This window comes from Echeneis naucrates, chromosome 5, assembly GCF_900963305.1.
Source record: "Echeneis naucrates chromosome 5, fEcheNa1.1, whole genome shotgun sequence".
NCBI lineage: Eukaryota > Metazoa > Chordata > Actinopteri > Carangiformes > Echeneidae > Echeneis > Echeneis naucrates.
The window spans coordinates 3,396,830-3,419,050 of NC_042515.1; the positions used below are offsets into that span (position 1 = coordinate 3,396,830).

The following is a 22,221-nucleotide window of genomic DNA, read 5'->3' on the forward strand; positions in this document are numbered from 1 at the left end:
ATCAATGTGGTCGACAGATAGCCGGAAGAAGACACAGACAGCAGGTTAGCAGCAGGAAGCTAACAGGAACACAGACTGATGTTAAGTAGTAGTTTATATTAGAAGTAGCAGGTCTGCTCTGTTAAAAACAGGTGCATGGAAAGTGGTAGTTTTCTGTACACAAATCGCTTTAATTCTGCCCTGTCAGTCCGTTTCATCTTATTTTGCATCATTATGATGCTTTTGGATCTTTTTTAGGAACCAACGTTATCTTTAATTTTCATAGTAACTCCGTATTATTTTAAATTACTGCTGAGGTATATCCACGGACATACAATGTATTGCGGATAAAATCTGGATTATAAAGTGGAAAAAATATATAAATGTATCATCGAATGAAAGATGTGATCGTTCGTTTATCACAGAGACTTTGTGTTGTCATATTACGTTTCTCAAACCTGCATTTACAACAACAGCAAAAGAACTCGCTGTGTAAATGAAACAACTGGTGGCATATTTTTCAAACTGTCTGATTTGTTTTCCTGTTACAGTTTCGAACCACATGCTGTGAACACGACGCTTCTCAGTGCTGGTAAGTCTTTCTCGGAAAGTGTGTCTTGTGGGTTGTGTGGATTTAAACTGAAGCTTTGCTCATTTTTAAATCTGGTCAGGCAACAGGCTGGAACAGGCCATCAGCATTGGGCAAAGGGTGGAGCGTTTTCAAGACATGTTGTGACAAGAGTCAGCTTCAAACCTGTAAAACCTGTAAAACACTGTTTTGTTCGTACAGGTAGGAGACTCACTTTAGGGTTGAACGGACTCTTACTGTCAGACGGCAGCTGACATGTCAACCTGCTGCTGATCAGCCCACAGATCAAAGTCTAGGTAACTGCTGTGTTTTCAGTTTCACTCAGAGACAATGCCGTTCCGATCAGAAGAAGATCTCTCCTGTCCGATCTGTCAGGACATTTTTAAGGATCCTGTTGTGCTGTCGTGCAGCCACAGCTTCTGTAGAGACTGTCTGCAGACCTGGTGGACAGGAAAAGCTACAGAGGAGTGTCCAGTTTGTAAGAGGAGATCTTCAAGGACCAATCCTCCCACTAACTTGGCTTTAAAGAACCTGTGTGAGACTTTTTTACTGGAGAGAGATCAGACAGCTGCATCTGAGTCTGTCTGCAGTCTGCACTCTGAGAAACTCAAACTCTTCTGTCTGGACCATCAGCAGCTGGTGTGTCTCGTCTGCAGAGACTCAAAGACTCACACAGGTCATAAATTCAGGCCCATCGATGAGGCTGCAGAGGAACACAGAGAAGAGCTGCAGAAATCCCTGAAGACTTTACAGGAGAAACTGAAGCTGTTTGGAGATGTTAAAGAAAACTTTGATCAAACTGCCAAACACATTAAGGTCCAGACCCAAAACACAGAGCAGCAGATTAAGGAGCAGTTTAAGAAGCTTCATCAGTTTCTACAGGAGGAAGAGGAGGCCAGGATCAAAGCTCTGAGGGAGGAAGAGGAGCAGAAGAGCAAAGTGATGAAGGAGAAGATCGATGGTCTGAGCAGAGAGATAGAAACTCTTTCAAACACCATCAGAGACACAGAAAAGGAGCTGAGAGCTGAAGACGTCTCATTTCTGAAGAACTACAAGTCTGCAGCAGAAAGAGTCCAGCAGCGCCTCCTGGTGGAGGATCCACATCTGGACTCAGGAGCTCTGATAGACCAGGCCAAACATCTGGGCAACCTGACCTTCAACATCTGGAACAAGTTAATGGACCTGGTCTCCTACAGTCCGGTGATTCTGGATCCAAACACTGCTCATCCAGCCCTCATCCTGTCTGAAGATCTGACCAGTGTGAGTCATGGAGACAGACAGAAGCTTCCTGAAAACCCAGAGAGGTTTGAGAAATATCTCTTCGTTCTGGCCTCTGAGGGTTTTAACTCTGGGACTCACAGCTGGGTTGCTGATGTTGGACACAGCACACTCTGGTCTTTGGGTGTGGCCTCAGAGTCTTTTGAGAAGAAAAAGAACCTTCAGTCTGGAGCATGTAGAATAAAGTTTTCTCATGGTAAATATAGCGCATTCCCCCCTTCAGCAGACCCGGTCATTCTCTCAGTGACGAAGAAGCTTCAGCAGATCAGAGTTAATCTGGACTGCGACAGCAGGAAACTGTCATTTTATGATCTTGATGCAGATTCACACATTCACACTTTCACATGCACTGTCAATGAAAAACTGTTTCCTTGTATTGGCAATGGAAGCACAGCTACAATCAAGATTTTATCACATCAGACCGACCATAATGGACATTAAACCGACAGAATCACTCTTATTAAGCTTTATTAAAGGTTTTTATTATGGTAAAATCTTAATAAACATTAAAATTTGACTTGATTACCATTGCACTGAGATGTTCAGTCTCCTGCCACTGTGTTTCTATAAATTATAACCCAGGCTGTATTGTTCAATTACATTACAACATGCGTTTACTCCCAGCTGATATTTGTGGTCTCAGATGTAATTTTCTAATAAAACACCAAAATTTATTATTCAACCAAAAATATGAGTAGTTTTAGCGGCAAAGATATATTTTCTAGTCTGATAGAATAAACTTTTGGTTTTCATTTAATCAAAACAAGGTAAACATCAAAATACAAATACAAACACAAATAAATGACTAAACTTTTGGCATTAAAGAAAGCGGCACTTCAGAGGAATATTTGTTCCTCACGGGGAAGCAGAAAATCAATGGAGAATAAAGACAACTGTGGTGCTCTTATTTTGTAATCTCCGCTCACAGGAAGTGATGCGCCCTTCTGACGTTTGTGTTTAAAGTTCAAAGAGCAGCTGAGAGTTTGTGGACCAACATGGAGGAGAAGAAGGTTCTGTGTGTCGGTCTGGTTTGTCTGGACATCATCAATGTGGTCGACAGATACCCGGAGGAAGACACAGACAGCAGGTTAGCAGCAGGAAGCTAACAGGAACACAGACTGATGCTAATGCTAACAGACTGACACAAACTGTGGTGTTACTGCAGCATGATGCTAATGCTAACAGACTGACACAAACTGTGGTGTTAGTACAGGATGATGCTAATGCTAACAGACTGATGCTAATGCTAACAGACCGACACAAACTGTGGTGTTAGTACAGGATGATGCTAACGCTAACAGACTGATGCTAATGCTAACAGACTGACACAAACTGTGGTGTTACTGCAGCATGATGCTAATGCTAACAGACTGAGACAAACTGTGATGTTAGTACATGATGATGCTAATGCTAACAGACTGACACAAACTGTGGTGTTACTGCAGCATGATGCTAATGCTAACAGACTGATGCTAATGCTAACAGACTGACACAAACTGTGGTGTTAGTACAGGATGATGCTAATGCTAACAGACTGATGCTAATGCTAACAGACTGACACAAACTGTGGTGTTAGTACAGGATGATGCTAATGCTAACAGACTGACACAAACTGTGGTGTTACTGCAGGATGATGCTAATGCTAACAGACTGACACAAACTGTGGTGTTACTGCAGCATGATGCTAATGCTAACAGACTGACACAAACTGTGGTGTTAGTACATGATGATGCTAATGCTAACAGACTGACACAAACTGTGGTGTTACTGCAGCATGATGCTAATGCTAACAGACTGACACAAACAGAGTGGTGTTAGTCTTTGTTGGGATTAGTTTTAGCACCACTTTGTCTGACTGTTGTCAACCCTAAGAACACAGAGTTCCACTGTTGTGTTTTGGCCAGTTCTGTCTTTAAACTGAATTGAACCAGCTGAACTGACTTTGTCAAACCTGGAACTCACTTGTTGCAGCCTGCTCTGCTTTTCTTGGATTAAAACGTCGCCGTCACTCTCTGTTGTTCAAGGTGTTTGTCGCAGCGTTGGCAGCGAGGAGGAAACGCTTCAAATTCCTGCACAGTGCTGTCACTTCTTGGAGCTCCCTGCGCGTTCATGGGCTCACTGTCTGCTGGACCTGTGGCCAAGTGAGTGTCAATCAGCACACTCTTCCACATCTCCGCCAGAGTGTTCATCAATACACTCCTCATTATGGCCATCAGTGCGTTCACTGGTGACTGCATTCACTAATGCAGTCATCAGTGTTTGTGTCATCATTGTGAGTCTTCCTTAAGCTGCATTAACTCAGTTCACCTTTTAACTGGATGAAGGATTTTACTTACCAGAAACTGGAGCGTTCTTTTAAATGATCAGATAAACAAGCTTTATTTGGGGATTTTAAGTGTTTTCAATTACTCTTGTTAAAAGAAGAAGCTCACACCTAAAAATAAAAAAAGCAAAGAGTTGTTGAACAACAAAGACTTCATGACATCATTAGACTTTACATGCATACAGCCTCCAATGTGGTGTTAATACAGTCCATTTAGCTCAGCAGCAGCAGAGACCACATTCTGTTAAAGTGAATACAGTCATCAATAATGAGCATTATTTACTACATCCATGGAAACAGCTAAAATCTTTTTATTTTTTATTGTTTATCAAAGTGAAAGCCTGTCTGAGTCAAGTTTGGATGGCAAAAAAGCTTTCATCTCCTCTCTCCTTGCGTCTTGTCTCCTTTATTTCTCTCCTCTTCTCCTCTACATCTGAAATATACCTTCATGAATGAATGAGGACGGCAGCAATTTTATTATGCAGCATAGAGGGATGTAAACTGTTTCCTGTCTGTAGTTTTATTTTGGAAGATTTTCAGAAGTTCAACATCGACATGTCGCTGGTCTCTGAGCATGCTCATTGTGTCCTCCCAGCCTCTATGGTCATCAGCAACGTCAGCACAGGAAGCCGAACCATCCTCCACATGAACAGGTGTGAACAGGTGTGAGTGTATCTGAGTAACTTCCTTTGTTTCAGGAACTTCATCGTCATGGAGATTCGCCTTCCCAGTCACATCCCAACAATCAGAGCATGGCCTCTTTTGGGCCTGGGGTTGTATTTTGAAGGGAAGCGCTGATTTGTTTCCTGTCTCTCTGGTTCAGTTTCATCATGGCTGACTTTGCGCAGCGTGCAGTCGATGCGTCAGCAGTGGTTTGGCAGCTGGAAGGTCAAACTCCATGTGCATGTTGTGTGGTTTGTCCGTCCAGCGGATCGCGAACCGTTGTTCTCTCTGACATGTAAGACCTACCAACAACCAGCCCGTGTCACACAGTGTTCACTAAATAACTCTTAATCAGACATTCCTTGTTGCCTGGAGACAGAAAATCAGCAATTCTATGTTTTTGACCAGATTTACATTCAACACCTATCTATATATATATTTATTCATTCTCATACTAGACAGACCGATTTTCTTTTACAAACTCCTAATTGATTGTTACTGTTTATAAGAGACATGACAGCCGTGGCCAACTACTCCCCCTGATGGCCAAAGATTAATTGACCTCAAACTTGTCTCAGTTTGTACCTGTACAAAAAGCAACCACTAAATAATCCCATTATATACTAAGATTTTTTTTTTTTTCTAACTTATATTTATTGGCTGCTGTTTTTTTATAATTTTGATTCTTTTTTTTTTTTATCTTTTTCATCAGCTCATCTAAAACATTTAACCAAGAAGTGAACCTTGGTGTTATCGGCAAACACCAGTTTGACCATTTGTCTGAAAACAAATGTTCTAAGGTGTTTAGTGAACACTGTTTGACCTACCTGGAGGAAGCATGAGCGTCTGATCCTGAACCTGAATCTGGTGAAATCACAGGTGATCACACCAGCCACTGCAGAGCAAAGCGTCGAGGTCCTGAACCGGACTGAGGAGCCACCGATCTGACTGAGCGGAGGTTAGAAAGATGAGGAGAACTTTAAAAAGAGGTTCACTGAGGAGCGTCTAGATGAATGGTCATCTGATCATTCCACAGGTTTATATCTCTACTTGTTGGGGAGATTTTGTTCATCAAGCTTAAACCAGCTGAGAGCAGACAGTGATGGACCGCAGGCATTATGTCACTTTAACTGTGATGTTCACATTATGAAGTTTTTAGCCATTTCTCATTCATGGAGGAGGAACCAAAATAAGTAAGTTATATTGGTTCAGGTGTAGCCCTGAGAGACAGAGACGGTAGCTGCCCTTGCTGAATATCGTAACATAGCCGTGTCTCCTCCTGTAGGATCACCTACCTGATGCTACCTACTAAATTCCTCACTGCTGATGCCTTTATTTCAGTTCTGCATAATCCCGGTCTTGGTTATCTCTGCAGTGGTTTATTTAATTCATCAACATCAATTAAGTTAATTCGACTGATTAGTTGTTTGCTTGTTGAATTAAAAAAAAAAATTGTCATTTAACAATCATTCAACTCCATAAAATGGTTTGACCTCCATTAAATCCTCACTCAATTATTAATTAGTAATTAATTTTTTTTACTGTTAATTGAATAACTCTGACTTCATTTCCTGTTCACTAGGAACCTTCCAGACGTCACAGCAGAAGATTTTTCCAAAGTCGACCTCAAGCAATTTAAGTGGATTCATTGGGAGGTGAGAAGGAAACCACACGAGACAAGCTCAACCAAGCAAACAAGACAAAATCCTACAAATAAAACCAAGCACACAAGCAGTGTGCTGTAAATACGCCTCAGATGTTCTGTACTGTTTCATGCGTCTTTTGGACGATGAGGATCTGCAGTGTTTTGCCTACATACCTGCTGAATCCACCAAAGTGTGTCCCAGTCATCACCTTCACTGAATCTGTCAACAGTTTTACTTTGAACATTATGGAAATGTTTACGCTTTTCATGATGTAATATTAAAAAAAAAAAAAATGTAATATTGAATTGTTGCATCATTGTAAAGCTTTAAACGATCACACTTTTCTTTTGAAGGGAACATAAGATGGAGCTGTGATTAGTTTATTGCATGTTACACCCAAAACTTGATTAATAATTAATAATTGATGGTTAACTGACTTCAAAGTACAACGCATTAGTACAATGCATTCAAGTCCACAAAAAAACTATCGTACTGAACATGACAAACCAGACCAATCCCAATAAATTGAATGTGCTAGAAAACAATACATTTCATTAAAGTTGAAAGACAGAACTAAAATATAACAAGCTAACACAGCTCAGTCAGACTTAACCTTTTTTCTAAAATCTGCTGAATCTGAATTTAACTTGATTTAACTTTTTCAAAGGGTGTCTTAAACTAACATTGCTCTTTCTACATTTCAATGTTGTACTGTTTTTAACCCCTGCAGGGCCGTAACGCTGAGGAACAGGTGAAGATGATCCAGCGGGTCGTCACGTATAACAGCACGTTACCACAGCAACAGAAGATCACCATCTCCGTGGAGATAGAGAAGACCAGAGAGCCGCTGTATCAGCTGTTTCCTCATGGAGATGTGGTACGAGTCCGTCATTATTTAAAAAGTTAGTTAATGTTTCCCACATCTACACTTAATAACCAACAATGACAAAGTAAAAACAGACAGAACTTTTTTTTTGTCAAACATTTTACATGTTGAGTCTTCATAATGTTGGCGTCGTCTTTTCCATCTGTTAAATTACTGTGGCAAATAAATAGCATTTTACTTGACAATAAAAAGGTTGAACACGCTTGACACTGATATTAGAGAGAACTTAGATATACAGTGCTGCCATCGTGTCTTCTACTTCTCTTTCTGCCCCCCAAAAAAATGTCAGAATTCAGGTGGACTTGTGCGAACTTGGTGAGCAGAGTTCTGGGAGAGCATGTTTTCCCCTCCAGCTCTCACTAAGCAGGATTTGGTTCATCACTCGCTGTTGTTGAAATCATCTGCAAGACCTTGTGTTGTGCGATTGGCAGTTCACAGATGCAATCAGGTGCTTCCTGTTCTGACCTCTCTGCTCATGTCACTGCTCACCTCACACACAAACATGGACGGCCTTCATGATTTGATGATGTGTGTGGAGCTCCCAAACTACAGTGATTTATTTTTATTTATTTTGTGAGGGGAAAAAAGCTGTTTCCAGTCAGGTTCCTGAAGCTGTGTGTGTCTTTAGGTGTTTGTAGGGCCTCAAATGTGGACATGACAGCAGAGATGTGGACTCGAGTCACACTTCGTCCTTCAGAATCGGACTCATGAACAATCATCGTGTTTTCTTTTTCTGTCGTATTAACATCGAGGAAGCTTTGAAACAGCTGACGAGCTTAACGTCACTTCCTGCCTCTTGTCAGGCACCGGGTGCGCGCCGCACGCACTCGTACCTCAGACGACTGTAACTATGGCGACCGGTGTGTCAACCGATTTAGTTCCCCCCACATTCCTGTTCCGACGAACTGATGACATTATTTTTGAACATACACTCACATGACAAACGCTCATCCTGGCTGCCCTTTGGGAAACTGGGTTGGGAATTAGTTTATGTCCTGGGTTAGTTCCAAGTAAGGGCATGATTTATAGGAAAGCCAATGATCCACTCAACACTTAAAATATTATTCCCCTTAAAGCCTACACATTATCTGTTATCTCTTGCACAACATGCCCATAAAATAGACTATAGGTCTACATAATTATCACTGATCGATCAACCAGTTAAACTGTAGCATATACACAAGAAAAATTCAGCAACAAAGCGTGGTATTTATTTTTCAGAGGAGCTCTCCACTGTAGCCGATGAAATCACCACTCTGACTCTGAACGTTCCGTGCCACACACACACACACACACATAACAAACGGAAAAGTACAATGCTCGGACAGCTTCTGATAAAAACGTACAAAAGAAATCAAACTCAAATCAAACAGCGATTAATAGACAGGACTTTGGTCAACGTTTCAAAGTTTGAATGAGATCTTTAGCCTCAAGTATGCATGAGTAATAAAAACACACAGTTGTAATAGACACTCATTAACTTTCCTTTGGCTGAAGATATCACGGGTGTGACATCATCAATGTGACACGATCAGATGTGACATCATCATCATCAAAGCCACCACAGATATATATATATACAGAGGGGTAGTTAGAGGGATAATCAAAAAATAAAAACTACCAGAAAACTTCTTATCAAGCACCTGGATCTTTCCCAGCAACAAGACAAAAAGTCAGCAAAGCAAAGCTGTTTTCTACAACAAAGAAGATGGAAAAACAAAAGAAAGGAGGCTGTGCTTTGGAACCTCTGGGGGCTACACAAGGATCTCTCTTGGAGAATATCTGTTTCATTGAAGACCTCTGTGATATCGATTCTGTGGCTTGCAGCTCCAGCTCTCAGGTTTGGGTAGGAGATAAGGAGAGAGAGCAGCCCCCTGAGAGAAATGAAAAAGCTGCTCGTGAGGAGCGCAAAGAGAGAGAGCGGCACCAGAGAAGACGAGAAAGGGCTTCTCTTCAGGAGTTTCAAGAAAAGGTGGAGAGCCGTGAGAGAAATGAAAAAGCTGCTCGTGAGGAGCGCAAAGAGAGAGAGCGGCACCAGAGAAGACGAGAAAGGGCTTCTCAGGAGTTTCAAGAAAACGTGGAGTGCTGGGAGAGAAACGAAAAAGCTGCTTGTGAGGAGCGCAAAGAGAGAGAGCGGCACCAGAGAAGACGAGAAAGGGCTTCTCAGGAGTTTCAAGAAAACGTGGAGTGCTGGGAGAGAAACGAAAAAGCTGCTTGTGAGGAGCGCAAAGAGAGAGAGCGGCAGAGAAGTAAAGAAAGTCCTTCTCTTCAGGAGTTTGAAGAAAAGGTGGAGTATCGGGAGAGAAACGAAAAAGCTGCTCGTAAAGAACGCAAGGAGAGAGAGCGGCAGAGAAGAAAGGAGCGTGCTTCTCTGCAGGAGATGATCCTACCAGATCAACCGCAACAGGAAAGAACTCTGGAGTGGCTTCTAAAACATAAAGATGAACTTGAGGAGAGGGTGGATATGTTCATAAACACTATGGAGTGTACAAGAGAAAATAGTGCTCCTGGAATAGACACTGAGACGGTCAACAGAGATCAAAGTCAGCAGATACAAGATTTACAAAAAGCTCTGGAGCAGAAGCAAAGGGAAATTTCTGCTCTTCAGAAAGACTTGAAGACAACCAAAAGAGATCAAACACTTCAGGAAGAGGTTCTGAAAAAGGAGCAAGAAAAAACAGCTGATCTTGAAAAGGCCTTGGAGAACGAACAAGAACAGAACGCCATGCTTCATTTTGAAGTGGAGAAGATGATGACAAAAATGAATAATCTTCAGCTGTTACTCCCAAATCAGGACTTTGAAGACACATCTGCAAGCCAAATGACAGCTGATAGGGAGAAGGTCCAGGAAAATGACGATGAAATTCAATACTTGCTCATGAATATTCACAGTCTTCAAAATACCATTGAGGCCAAAGACAATACTGTTTTATCACTGCAAGAGCAAGTTGACCAGCTGGCTGCAAAGCTCCAAGAGGAACAAATGAAAAGCAACCAATTGCAAAAGCAGCATGAGTCCAGTACTGCCAAGGTGCAGGAGGAAGCAGCAAAAGAACTAAACAGTTTGATTCAGCAAAACAGACTCCTGGATTTTGAGTGCAAGAGGCTGCAAGGTGAACTTGCTGATGCTCGAAATGAGACAGCGCAGGCTCAAAAACAACTCGAAGAAGACAAAGAAGCTTATAGCATACTTGAGAAGGAGGTTGCAAATGAGAGAGATTTGTTCGTCAGAGCGGATAAGATCATTGAGAAGCAAGAGCGGGAGATCTCTGAAACGACTTTGGCTTTAGAAAGGACCAAGAAACAGCTCAAGCAGGCCAAGAAAAGAGAAGCTGCACTTCAAAAGGCTCTGAAAGAGACTCAAAACTTGGAGCAGACAGCCAATCAATCTGCCTCTAAACTGGTTTTTGATCTTCACAAGGTTGAGGACAGATTGCTCCAGCTTTCAGAGCAACGGGTCACAGAGTCAAACCAGCATCAGAAAGAAATCTCTGAGAAGGAGGAAACCATTGCTAAGCTTGAGAAGATGGTGGATGAGCTCAGAGCATGTCAGTCAGAGTGCAAGACAGGAAATGCTAAACTTGAAATGGCCCTGAAGGAGAAGACACAAAGTTCAGATTTAGTGCAGAAAGCCACTCAAACTGCTGCTGCACTAAATGAAGATTTGAGCAAACAGAAAGAATTGGAGGAGGAACGGGAGAGACTGCTTTTTTCCCTCCACGATTTAAACAACAGACTGGCCAAACTTTCAGAACAACAGGTCACAGAGTCAAACCAGCATCAAAAAGAAATCTCTGAGAAGGAAACAATCATTGCTCATCTTGAGCAGATGGTAGACGAGCTCAGAGCATCTCAGTCAGAGAGCAAAACAAGACAAGCCAGACTTGAAAATGCTCTGAAGGAGCAGCAGACGCAGAGTTGGGACTTGGAGCAGAAAGCCTTTCTAACTACTGCTGCACTGGAACGGGCAAAGATGACGTGTGAACAGTACCGTGCCGAACTAAAGGAGGCTTTGGCCAAGCAGATTGAAACACTGGAGGAACGACACAAACTGGCATCGGCCCTCCAGAAAGCTCAAAGCAGCTTATCCTACCATCAGCAACAACGTGGGGTCAAGTCAACTTACCACGAGCGTGTCACGCCTCAGTGTGCCCATAAAAGAGTAAATGACGTGTTCTGCTGCAGACCAGACAGGAATATGTCCTCCATTTACCTTTAAGGTATCATTGAGGCAAATCACCTTGAATGTTTTTTGTATTGTGTTGTGATTTCTGTGTTTTGTTTTGTTTGTTTTTTTTTGTTTTTTTAAAAAGCAAGGGCGGCACGGCAGCATGATAGTTAACTCTTTTTTGTTGTTGTTGAGTTTGCATGTTCTCCCCGTGCCTGCGTGGGTTTACTCCGGGTGCTCCGGTTTCCTCCCACCCAAAGACATGCAGTGTGAGTCTGTCTTTCTTTCTCTATCCCATTTATCTCAACTAAAAAAATCAATAAATCAAAAAAAAAAAAAAGAAAAAGAAAAAAGTGTTTCTTTCTGTTAATAGAAAGTTATTTTTCTTGGATGTGACAAAGTTCTTCGTTAGACTTTGTTGTTGGTTGGTTGTCACATAAATTTGGTGACAATGATACATAGTCTGAACAAACTAAACGGACCAAACAGAAAAATTTCTAATTATTTAGTAGATAATACCGAAATAGATTTCTGAAATGTTGCTCTACACATCATTATCCCTACTTCCTTTGGAAAAATTATACAGTTTACACTGTACACACAAAAAACTTTGTGTGAATTGTTACAAGAAAACGTTTTTGGAAAATGAAGTTTGATGTTGAAGTGTTCCAGCAGACGTGGTCAGCTCCGGCTCATTGGTTGCTCCACAAATTGTGGTGGCAGGGTAGCTAATAGTTCAAGCCAGACAGGATGAATGAATTTTAAAAAAATTTAATAAAATAAAAATGGACAGGTTATCTGATTTCGTAATAAATTTTTAAGATCTATATGAAGTTGCCTTCTCCAGGCACAGAGAAACAGATGTTACAGAACAGCTGGAGGACATGACTACGATCATTTAACTAATTTAAGGTAATGAATGTAGAAATCCTTAACACTGATCACTCAGCACTTACTTATACTAATTTCATATCAAGACCGAAGATGATCCAGCGCGCTCCCTTCCAAGGTTGATTATTTTAACAGACCTTGCATTTCTTACAACAGGAGAAGGCAGTCGAGCGCTATGGCGCAAATGCAACAAACCATGAAGGCGTTACAGGCGAGAAATAAAACACTGCGTGTGAAACTCTGGAGGGCGAACATGCTCTCACAGGTTGAGTCTGTCGTGGTCCACCCTTCGCCTCTGTGCGTTCCGAGTGTTTTCCCTGTGTGATGTAAATTGCTGAGATGTTAGATGAAGCCATCTATGAGTATCACTTACAGTGAGTACAGAGTATTCAGACAGTGAATACTTGGTACAGAATGAGGAAAAAGGCCACTGCTCATATGTCTTTAACACGATAAATAACTTGAAGATGTCTTCAGGTGTTTGTCAGTAAAGATGTTGCTCGTCACTTCGGCTTCCAGTCGGCTGAAGCTGCTCTGAAGGGGCTCTACAACCGGGTCAAACAGGGGTGAGTAGAGGTCAAAGGTCAGCAGTTCTGACCTTTGTCTTGCTGACCTTTGTCTCACTGACCTATGTCTCTCAGGGCTGTCCTGGTTTGTGCCTGGGCAGAAAAGGGAGCGGATGCTTTGGGTCCTGACGGCGTCATCGTTCATTCGGATGCTTTTCCTCCGGAGACTTTGGTCGACACTCTCGGAGCCGGAGACACTTTCAACGCCTCCGTCATCTACACGCTGTCCAACGGTGAGACGTTGTGCATTTACCGCCGATATTTTTCTCAGTAATTTTCTTAAACAAATAGACACATTTCCCGTCTGCAGGTGGAAGTTTGCAGGAAGCTTTGACCTTTGGCTGCAGAGTTGCCGGCAGGAAGTGTGGTTTCCATGGTTACGATGGCATTTGCAAAGACTTTACTGGCGAGTGACTAAAGAGTTAAAAACTGGTTAGTTCCAGCCCCAAACTGTGACAGATTCACTGTAAAAAAAATCAACAGGTACTCAGAGAAGAAACTTTTATTTTTACTGATTGTATAAAGAAAGTGATGAGCATGTTAATCTTTAATAATTAATAATTATTAAGTTGATATTGACAATGAACTGGTGGTTACCTGAAGTAACTATTCGAAAATAGCTTGGTTTACTGAGCTAATTATATATTTACTTGATAATTATATGTTTACAAGCTGCTTATTAAATAATGGTGCATTGATGTTGTGTTTTTGATGACATTTAAATGAAGGCTGCACTGATTTTATAAGACAATAAAATCTGCCAAACTGCCAATAAAAGACTTATTGATTCCTTTAATCAGTCCACGTCCAAACACAGAAATAGCGTCATCTGGTTTGCTTGTTATTTTTTGTATATTATTTTGTATTTCATGTCAGAGAGAAAACACACAATGGGCAAATTCTGACACTTTAAAAGCCTCACAGAACATTTAACTGTCTAAATGAAGTCCTGAATTAACTGTTGCCAGAATTTAGTTTGTTTATTCATTGAAAACACAAAATTTTAACATAAATCACAACGATCAAATACAAGTGTAACATAACAGTGATGGCGTGTCGCCATGGTTACAGTACTCATTAACAGGTAACGAACAGTTTCGGTTACGTCACAGTCGTTTACGCAGGCTGAAACTGTTTCGGACAGGTTTACGCTATGTTAGCTCCTGTGGTTGCCACGGTTACAGCACAACCATCAGGAAGACATAAGCTTTCTTTCAACACACACACACAAGAGGGTCCAAAAAACATAAACGAATGTACTGAATGCATCCAGATTTTTCCTCAGGTCCGTGCTCGGAGCAGTTTTGGTGGTTTGTGAGGACTTCTGGGGATTATGACGGCGGCTCATGTTGAACACTTCCATGGAAACTTAAACCATCAATCTGGTCTCAGGAGCAGGTTGGATTCAAGGTTACAGATTCTTTTATAGGAAACTTTAATATGAAACAAAAAGATCCTGGCTGAAATCTACAGTTAAAGCTTTAACATGCATGAAACACAAATTAAGTTTTAAGTTGTTTGAAAAAATAACACACTCCACTCCCAGCAGGCTTGTGATTGGTCCCATGCTGACTGACCCGTTGTGTGTTTTATCCTGTGTGCGTCTGACGATCTTCACAGTGCAGAACTCAGAGTTTGACCCGGTTAACTGTTTGTTTGCTCTGCAGGTCACTGATTAGCATGATGTGGAACACGCGAGGCAGTTTCTTTCTCAAACTGCACTTTGAATGAAGTGCGGAGAGAAATTAAAACAATTCATTTCTTATTGCTCACTTTTCCCAGTTTGTGTATCTAAGCAGTGTTGTGTATAATGTGGGTGTTTGTGTGTATATACAAACCTCTTCAAATCCCAGTTCAGTGTCATATACATCATCACACAGTGTTACATCGTGTTGTTATTTTGGGGGCTATACATCATGTTTCAAATGTTAAGTTTCAGCTGCAATTTTGTTTGAAAGGTGCTATACAAATAAGGTTTTAAAAATTGTGTGTGTGTGTGCGTGCGCGTGTGCGTGTGCGTGCTTTAGATGGCGTTGGTGTCTGATTCTGTCACGTTGCTCCCTGTGATCATTTCTCTCAGTCCTTTGCTGAAGTGAAGATTTGCTCCAATGACAATAAAGCCCTGCAGGGATCAACACAGTGGGTGAGTGATGTTATTCACACACACACACACACACACACACACACACACACACACACACACACACTCAGAGCAGTTTCTTAGGTACACTTTGCACACACACAATAGTCACTCAGCCAATCATGTTGGAGTGTTTCCTGGAACTGGCCCTTTATACGATCAATCATCATTTACACAGCAGGCAGCAGAATTAGAGCGGGGTTCCTAATAAAGAGGTCAAACAGCATCACATGTTTAATATCCAAACAGACTTACATTGTGATATTCAACCACCTCCTCTATGAAATCCATCCCGTCGGCCAGAGGGATCCGAACTCCTCTCTTTGTCCATTCTGAACACACACACACACACACACACACACACGTAGTGGGTAAAGCATCATTACAGACGTCAGTGTGACGGCGGCCTGATGTTTTGCAGATGTTGAACCAGACTCTTACTGTTGATTAAAGGAACCACAGACATCTGCAGCATGGTCTTTAGAGGAGCCTGCAGAGGAATCAGCTGACAGGCAGACACAAAGTCAGAGAGAGAGGGAGAGATTGTGGTGTTGTGATGTTAATAAGATGTGAGGTCACAGCACGCCATCTATAGATGTACTGAACTTTAAGCGACAGATTAAGGACATGAACTTACTGCCAGAGACTCCAGAGCTGACAGATTGGAGAAGATTTTAAACCTGAAAGATGAAAATAATTTCACTTTGACTGTGACGTGATTTAAAAAAAATATATATTGACAACAGAAGAACCAGAAACTATGTTGAAAATAGTTTATGGTCTGTTGTGGTTTCAAGTCTTCATGGACGCAACCTGTTTTTAAATGACGAGAGGAAAATGAACCATAAAGCAGGTTGACTGATTCATCATCAGCCACGTCCTGAGGCCTCCACACCAACCCCAGCTTCAGACCCTGAACTGGATCTGGAACAGCACCAACTCTGCTCAAATGCTCATGCATTCTGCTCCCCCCAACAATGTGTGTTTGTATTTGTACCTGCGGAGGTCAGCGTGAACAGCCAGCCGTTTTCCTCTCATTGAAAACTTGGCATTGAACTTTGTTTCCTGTGAGAGCAGAAATTAAAAACTGTTGATTTTCAGTTTCAATCTAACCAAGTGGTTTTAATTTAAACTGTAATGAAAGGTGCTGATAGTGATGAGGAGATATCTGATACCTGAACCAGGCAGAGTTAACCAAAAAACTGAAAACTGAAAATAATAATAAGCCTTAAGGGGGCAGAGCATCATTTAAACCACTGCGATGAGGTGAGACTGAGGATCTCAGGCATTTTGGGGGTCCCTCGTGTGCTGCAGCTTCGGGGCGGTTCACCACTTTACCCAACAGATAATTGACCTGTTGCTGAGAAAACTCTAAAAGATTCTTCCAAATGTCAGCAGCTCATATTTAAACTGTTAATAATTTAATTTTATTTTATTTAATTTAATTTAAACTGAGGATTTTCTCTCTTTTGTACTGTGTGTGTGTGTGTGTGTGTGTGTGTACACACCATGGTCATGCTGCTGAGCTGGACTGGTGACAGGCCTGGAGGCAGGAGTATCACCTTGACGATGGCTGTCATGACGACTGTTGCTCCAGACGTTTTGATGGTGGTTTTTGGAGGTGAGTTGACAGCAAGCTGCAGTGAAATTGGAGCTTCCACGATAGCCGGGTTCTACCAAGAACACACCGGGAGAACATGAAATGCTATGACAACACCCAGAAAGAAGGGCTACAGGTACTCCACAAAAATACAATAACACACAGTTCCACACTGGGTTATACTGACAACACACCAGAGGAACCCGGAGGACGATGAGTATTATACTGTAATAGAACAAACAAAAAAACTACACTGGGTTCTAGGTATAACCTCCAAAATATGAAGGACCATAAATCACCCTACAACACCACAACAGTTAGAACTGGAACTGCACTCCAGGGTATACACAACAGTCACCAGGAGGACATGACGGACAACACTGTCGTATGGTGGTCGTATGACGACTGTGAGACGACATGTTCTTCTGAGAACATGAAGTAACACAACAACACTCGGGACTCAAGTATCACATGGGATTTTACCCCGAATGCACAGCTACAAGACAAAACGGTGTTCATTGTGTTTCTGTTGTTCAGGCTCTGCAGTCACTCCACTGTCTGTCTTCACCCTTTCTACTCACCAGCATCATGATGGTTCCGAAGTAGGTGGTTCTCAACAACATCTCCAGATCTTTCGACATCTGTAAGACGACGCAGCGCAAAAATGACAGTCAGTTTTTTTTGTCTTTGTTTTTGCCCCCGTGTTCTGCCCCCAGCGCTGAAAGCCCAAAAGCTCTGCTGCCGACTTCAGAGCTTCAACCTTACGTTGTTTTGCCTTTCTCATAATTACATTCTGTTTTTCAGAGTCTTGGTTTGGTATCTCGATTATTCGTGGTTGTGTTAAAAAATCTACGGCCTGTATTGTTGTAAGTGTGTTGGATCAGCGGTGGAGGTTTCGAGGATGTGTCACAGTTTTGTGGGTCTGTGGTGGGTTTTTCAGTGTGTGTTGTTGTTTCGTAGGTCTCTTGTGATTTTGGATGTCTGTGTTGGTTTGGGAATCTGTGGCGGTTTTTGGTCTGAACCTTGTCGTTGACGATGTCCGTCTGGAACAATCCTGCTTTGTAGTAGGAATACATGCCACTGTCGAAGAAGAACTCCGACAGAGCCAGATAAACCATCCTGTCGTACTCTCTGATGATCGGGTCGACGGCGTAGTTCACCAACGAGTCGTTCTGATTGGCCAGCTCGAAGAACATCCCCTAGAGACACAAGATGGTTCATGTCAGAATAAATCATCTGGAATGATTGGGGAATGATTGGGGGTTAGATTGAGGTCAGCGTCTGACCCTGAAGTGCATGTCGAGGCTCCGGGACGTCACCACTGGATCATCAATCAGAGAATAATCGATCCCAATATAACTATCAACCTCCGTCCTGACGGGGATCGTCTCCAACATGCCGTTCACATGGACCAAAGCGGCGTGATCCAGAGCTGGACAGATCTAAGAAACAGACACAGCTGCTATATCTGCAACAATCCTGACATGGCCTTGACTCACACACACACACACACACACACACACACACAGGCGCCCTCAGGTAGCACACCTTTTTGTTGAGGAGGAAGCGCATGCCTGTTGTCAGAATGCTGGCCAGGAAGTCGTAAACTCTCCTGAAATTATAACAGAGAGGTCCCTGATTGGTCGAAACTGATTGTTGGCAAACTTTTAATAACAGTAATCTATGACGATTGGTTTTTACTACACCAGTCCAGAGTCATCATTACTGACATCACTCCCAATCTAAACAATCAATGAGGATTCGTAATAGATCAGTTCTATCAAGCATATATAATACATTCATTGTGTTTAATGATATACCACCATGTGCTTTACCCGAGCGTTCCGCTGAACTCTGCTCTCATTTTGTTGATTCTCGCCTCACAAGTGATGTTATTGATCTTCAGTCGTCCGTCATCATCTCTGATCAGATTCAGAGCCGTGTTGATGTTCACGCCGTCAGCCGAGGCGTTGATGTTTCCTGTGTCGTAGCTGAGACGCAGAGACAACAAAAAACACTGTTACCATCAGTCAGGATGAATCGATCAGATCTGATATGGACAAGTCGATGGGTGGATGATCGAGAACTCACAAGAACCAGTAAAGAATCTGTCGGTAGAAAGTCAGTGAGATGGATGAGTTCTGAACATCGAACATCAAACCGATGTCTGGGATGAACTGCAGGTCCACATGAGTCAGATTCAGCTCTCTGATCTTTATACTGACAGAGAGACGTTATTAATGCACAGGCCAACCGCTCAGCACTAAAGCATTAGTTTAAATTTAAAGTGTTCCTACTCAGAGATGGTGTATTGGAAACGTCCCTCTTCTCCCTTCATCTCAGGCATACTGATGTTACTCAGCTCCTCTTCAACAAACTTCTGAGTCTCCAACTTCACTAAGAAGACAAAACAAACACTCTGATTGATTCTGGCACTTCATGGGGCCATTTTTGCTAAAATTCAGTGGTGGCCATGTGCACGGTCAAAAGAAGAAGTATAATTAACCCCATCAGGAAATTAGCTGCAGCAACATCAAAACTTTAACTAGACTATAAACATCTTTTCTTCTCTTTTATGTGTAATTATTAATGCTTCAATCATTTCTTATGTGCTTTATTTATTCATCATGTAATCTTCTGTGTTTCTCCAAAGCAGAGACAGAGATGTCTCTATTGAGAATTTACTGTTTCAGATTATAAAACAGATCAATTTGGTTTGAGATTTAAGATTTTGGGCTAATTAGTCAGGAGGGTTCTGATAAGGATCCTAATCGATGCCTTCCTTTGAAAATTTACTGAATATTTGCAGTTGTTGAGACCCCAGTACGCCCTCAGAGAAAGTAAGGATATTAAAGCCTGCGTCATACTTGAGAATATCTCAGGATCCTCCAGGAGGAGCTGAAAAACAGAACTGTCTGCTGAGCCCCAGATGAGTGACAGAAAACTGACCCACCATAGTTTGAATCAAGATAATGAATCTGGATTATGGCCACTTATAAACACTCACACATCTCCAGTCCCTTGTCAGTGATGCGTATTTTGCAACCAGCATGTTCGACAGCCGCCATGATGGAGGACACCAAAGGGAGGACGAAGAGGACGGACAGCAGACAGGAAGTCATCCTGAACTGGAATATATCAACCTGAAAGACAGAAGAAGGAGGTCGAGTCTGAGGTCCTTGTGCTGTTTGTTCTGTGTTTTCAAGATTATGACCTGTAAACAATCCTTTTGGTCCATCTCGTGAGATAAGAGCGTCAGACTGACGGCTGAGAAGCAGATCAATTTGTAAATTTATTGCCAATGAATGAACTGATCTCAGGCTGAGGGGGTGTTTTTGTCCCTCCTGTGGCTCCGTAGCTCACAGCTGAACTCATTCTCAGATCGTGTCTTCCATATAAATACTTTTAAACTTGAACCACAGTAACCTCTGCTCCAGTCCCCCTCCTCGCTCTTTCTGTCCAAACAGCCGCTTGTCCCTGTTTTTCTGTCTAAACAACAAACTGCACTGATGAATCTGTGAGGAAAGAAGTCTGTTAATCCCTCAGTCAAATGTTGAAACTCCTCTGTAAAGCTGTCTTTATTTGCCTGTCTATTTGCTTTGTTGGCTTATTTCTGCAAACTTTGACTATTTCTACTTTCAATAGTAAACAGCACAGTTGGGCTCCTTCAGCACCAACCAAACAGCTTCTACTTCACCACCTTCATGTTGTACTGCAGCTGCTGCCACTCTGAAACCTCTTACACCCAGACGGTTGGCATTGTATTCTTCAACAGACTCCTTCTGTATAAAAATGAATGAAACAGCAAGAACCAGCAGTCTGCGGTCTCACGCACATTAACCATCAGGCCAGAAGCCTTTGAAGGAGCAGAAGGTCCACACAAATATAGACACACACACACACGCTCTATAATCTTTGTGTTTAATTACAGCTCAGTGAGGAGAGCCAATAAGCGTCCAGCTGTTGCTGCACCCACATCAGGCTAACTGCTAACTGCTAACCTTTAATTAAAAAGATTCACTTCAAAAAAAGAGGAGGATTTGGACTCCATGCCCAGCCTGACCTCTGACCTCAGACCTCTGACCTCTGACACACCAACCTTCACCCATTGTTGACACACAATGACCAAACCGCTCATGACGAATCTCAGCATGACAGGACTTGAAAATAAAGTGGACAAAAGTCAAATACTGAGTGGGAAGCAGTCTGAGTCAGACTGGATACGATATCATGTTTGGTGTTCATCCAGAGAACAAACTCCAGCAATCTGTTTAAAAAGCTGAGATAATTCACCAGATTTGTTCAAACAGTTCCCAGTTCCTTCAGCGTCACGGCGATCTGGTGAGATTTGTCAGAACATCCATGTCTTCACAGTGAAGCAGAGCTGATTCAGCTACTTTTGTTGGCAGATTGAATGGAAACGAGGCAAAGAGAAGATCCGGCCCGACCTGCAGCTTACAGCGTGACATGATGGGTGTTGTTCTTTTAACAGATTTGAGTTTTCTCTGTCATCATGTTGGATCTGCAGATTTCTGTCTATCTTACGGTTAAAGGTCGGTTACACTTTAATGTATTTTAATGAGGTACTCACCTGTCCATGATGAGTTCAGTGTCAGTCAGTCAGTCTGTCTGTCTGTGTCTGGTTTCAGTAACACTTGAACTCTACTCTGAATGTCTGAATGATGTAAAATGATGAAAATGATGAAACTCACAATTCAGCAGGCTGAAGGGGGAGGATCTGGTTCTGTTGTTGATGCACACTGCTCTTCTGTCTGTGTCCACACCGACTCTCTCTGGAGATTTTTATCCCCAGGGACAGACTCCTCCCTTCCCCTCATCCTCCCCCCTCCCTCTTTGTGGGAGATTGTGTGTGTTTTTTGTTCTTCTATTATTGTACGCAGTGGTTCAGGTTTGAGTTTCACAAGTGAAGGATACACAGTAGGATGTGTGTGATGATAATTTAAGACTGCGCCCTTTGAACTAAAACATGTCATTCATTCGGACCATAAATAACTGGGACACACACAAACACTCCCACACAGAAGACTCTAACCCTGTAACCACTGGAGCTTCATAGAAAACCTAGATTTTCTTGGAAAGAGCCAAATCGACCTCAAAGTTTCCTGATGCACACAAACGGGAAGAACAAAGACAAAACTTAAGGGGGCAGAAAATATCTTAAACAGAGAAAGAAGTGAGAAAAAGTAAGAAATGTTGTTGAGACTAAAGTTTAATAAAAACCAGTATTGATTTGACATAATGTCAGTTCACCCCGGGCGTTTCCTCACAGGCTGACTAAATCATGCTTTCTGTTGTTGCTGCTGGAAGTTTGGCCGGTGAAGTTAATGTAGACAGTGAAGGAAGACCTGCAGACATTACTCAGGGCCAAAAAATACTTCACCTCATCTTCATGATGTGGTTTTGTGCACCAGTTCTCTGGATACAAGGATATTTCTTCTCAGGGTTAGATGATAAAAAACAAAGCCTGCAGA

The 22,221-nt window shown here is 42.1% G+C and overlaps 2 protein-coding genes across 11 annotated transcripts; one reads left to right on the forward strand and one right to left on the reverse strand.

The window, feature by feature from the left end:
- The first annotated feature begins 781 nt into the window (after positions 1–781).
- Positions 782–13,793, forward strand: LOC115043727 (tripartite motif-containing protein 35-like). Of its 9 annotated transcripts, XM_029502398.1 has the most exons (10): positions 782–2,042; positions 2,810–2,933; positions 3,871–3,987; positions 4,688–4,822; positions 4,993–5,127; positions 6,415–6,487; positions 7,209–7,355; positions 12,901–12,989; positions 13,065–13,222; positions 13,300–13,793. In XM_029502398.1, exons 1-10 carry the CDS (start codon positions 899–901, stop codon positions 13,401–13,403), a joined length of 2,226 nt encoding a protein of 741 aa, XP_029358258.1. In that variant the 5' UTR covers positions 782–898; the 3' UTR covers positions 13,404–13,793. The 9 variants fall into 9 exon arrangements, 6 of the variants coding, with proteins under 6 accessions (XP_029358258.1, XP_029358260.1, XP_029358263.1 ...); XM_029502400.1 differs by lacking the exon at positions 4,993–5,127 and having other exon boundaries at positions 13,300–13,789; XR_003840742.1 differs by lacking the exons at positions 4,688–4,822; positions 7,209–7,355; positions 12,901–12,989; positions 13,065–13,222; positions 13,300–13,793 and adding an exon at positions 5,545–5,868 and having other exon boundaries at positions 6,415–6,471.
- Positions 13,768–21,508, reverse strand: pltp (phospholipid transfer protein). Of its 2 annotated transcripts, none has more exons than XM_029502407.1 (15): positions 21,442–21,508; positions 19,737–19,872; positions 19,027–19,126; positions 18,821–18,949; positions 18,565–18,720; positions 18,278–18,341; positions 18,016–18,171; positions 17,752–17,928; positions 17,311–17,370; positions 16,638–16,802; positions 16,127–16,194; positions 15,767–15,809; positions 15,571–15,634; positions 15,385–15,461; positions 13,768–15,111 (listed from the first exon to the last, which is right to left on the reverse strand). In XM_029502407.1, the coding sequence occupies exons 2-15, from the start codon at positions 19,849–19,851 to the stop codon at positions 15,013–15,015; spliced, it is 1,473 nt and encodes a 490-aa protein (XP_029358267.1). In that variant the 5' UTR covers positions 19,852–19,872; positions 21,442–21,508; the 3' UTR covers positions 13,768–15,012. The 2 variants fall into 2 exon arrangements, with proteins under 2 accessions (XP_029358267.1, XP_029358269.1); XM_029502409.1 differs by lacking the exon at positions 21,442–21,508 and adding an exon at positions 21,321–21,378.
- Positions 21,509–22,221: the final 713 nt, after the last annotated feature.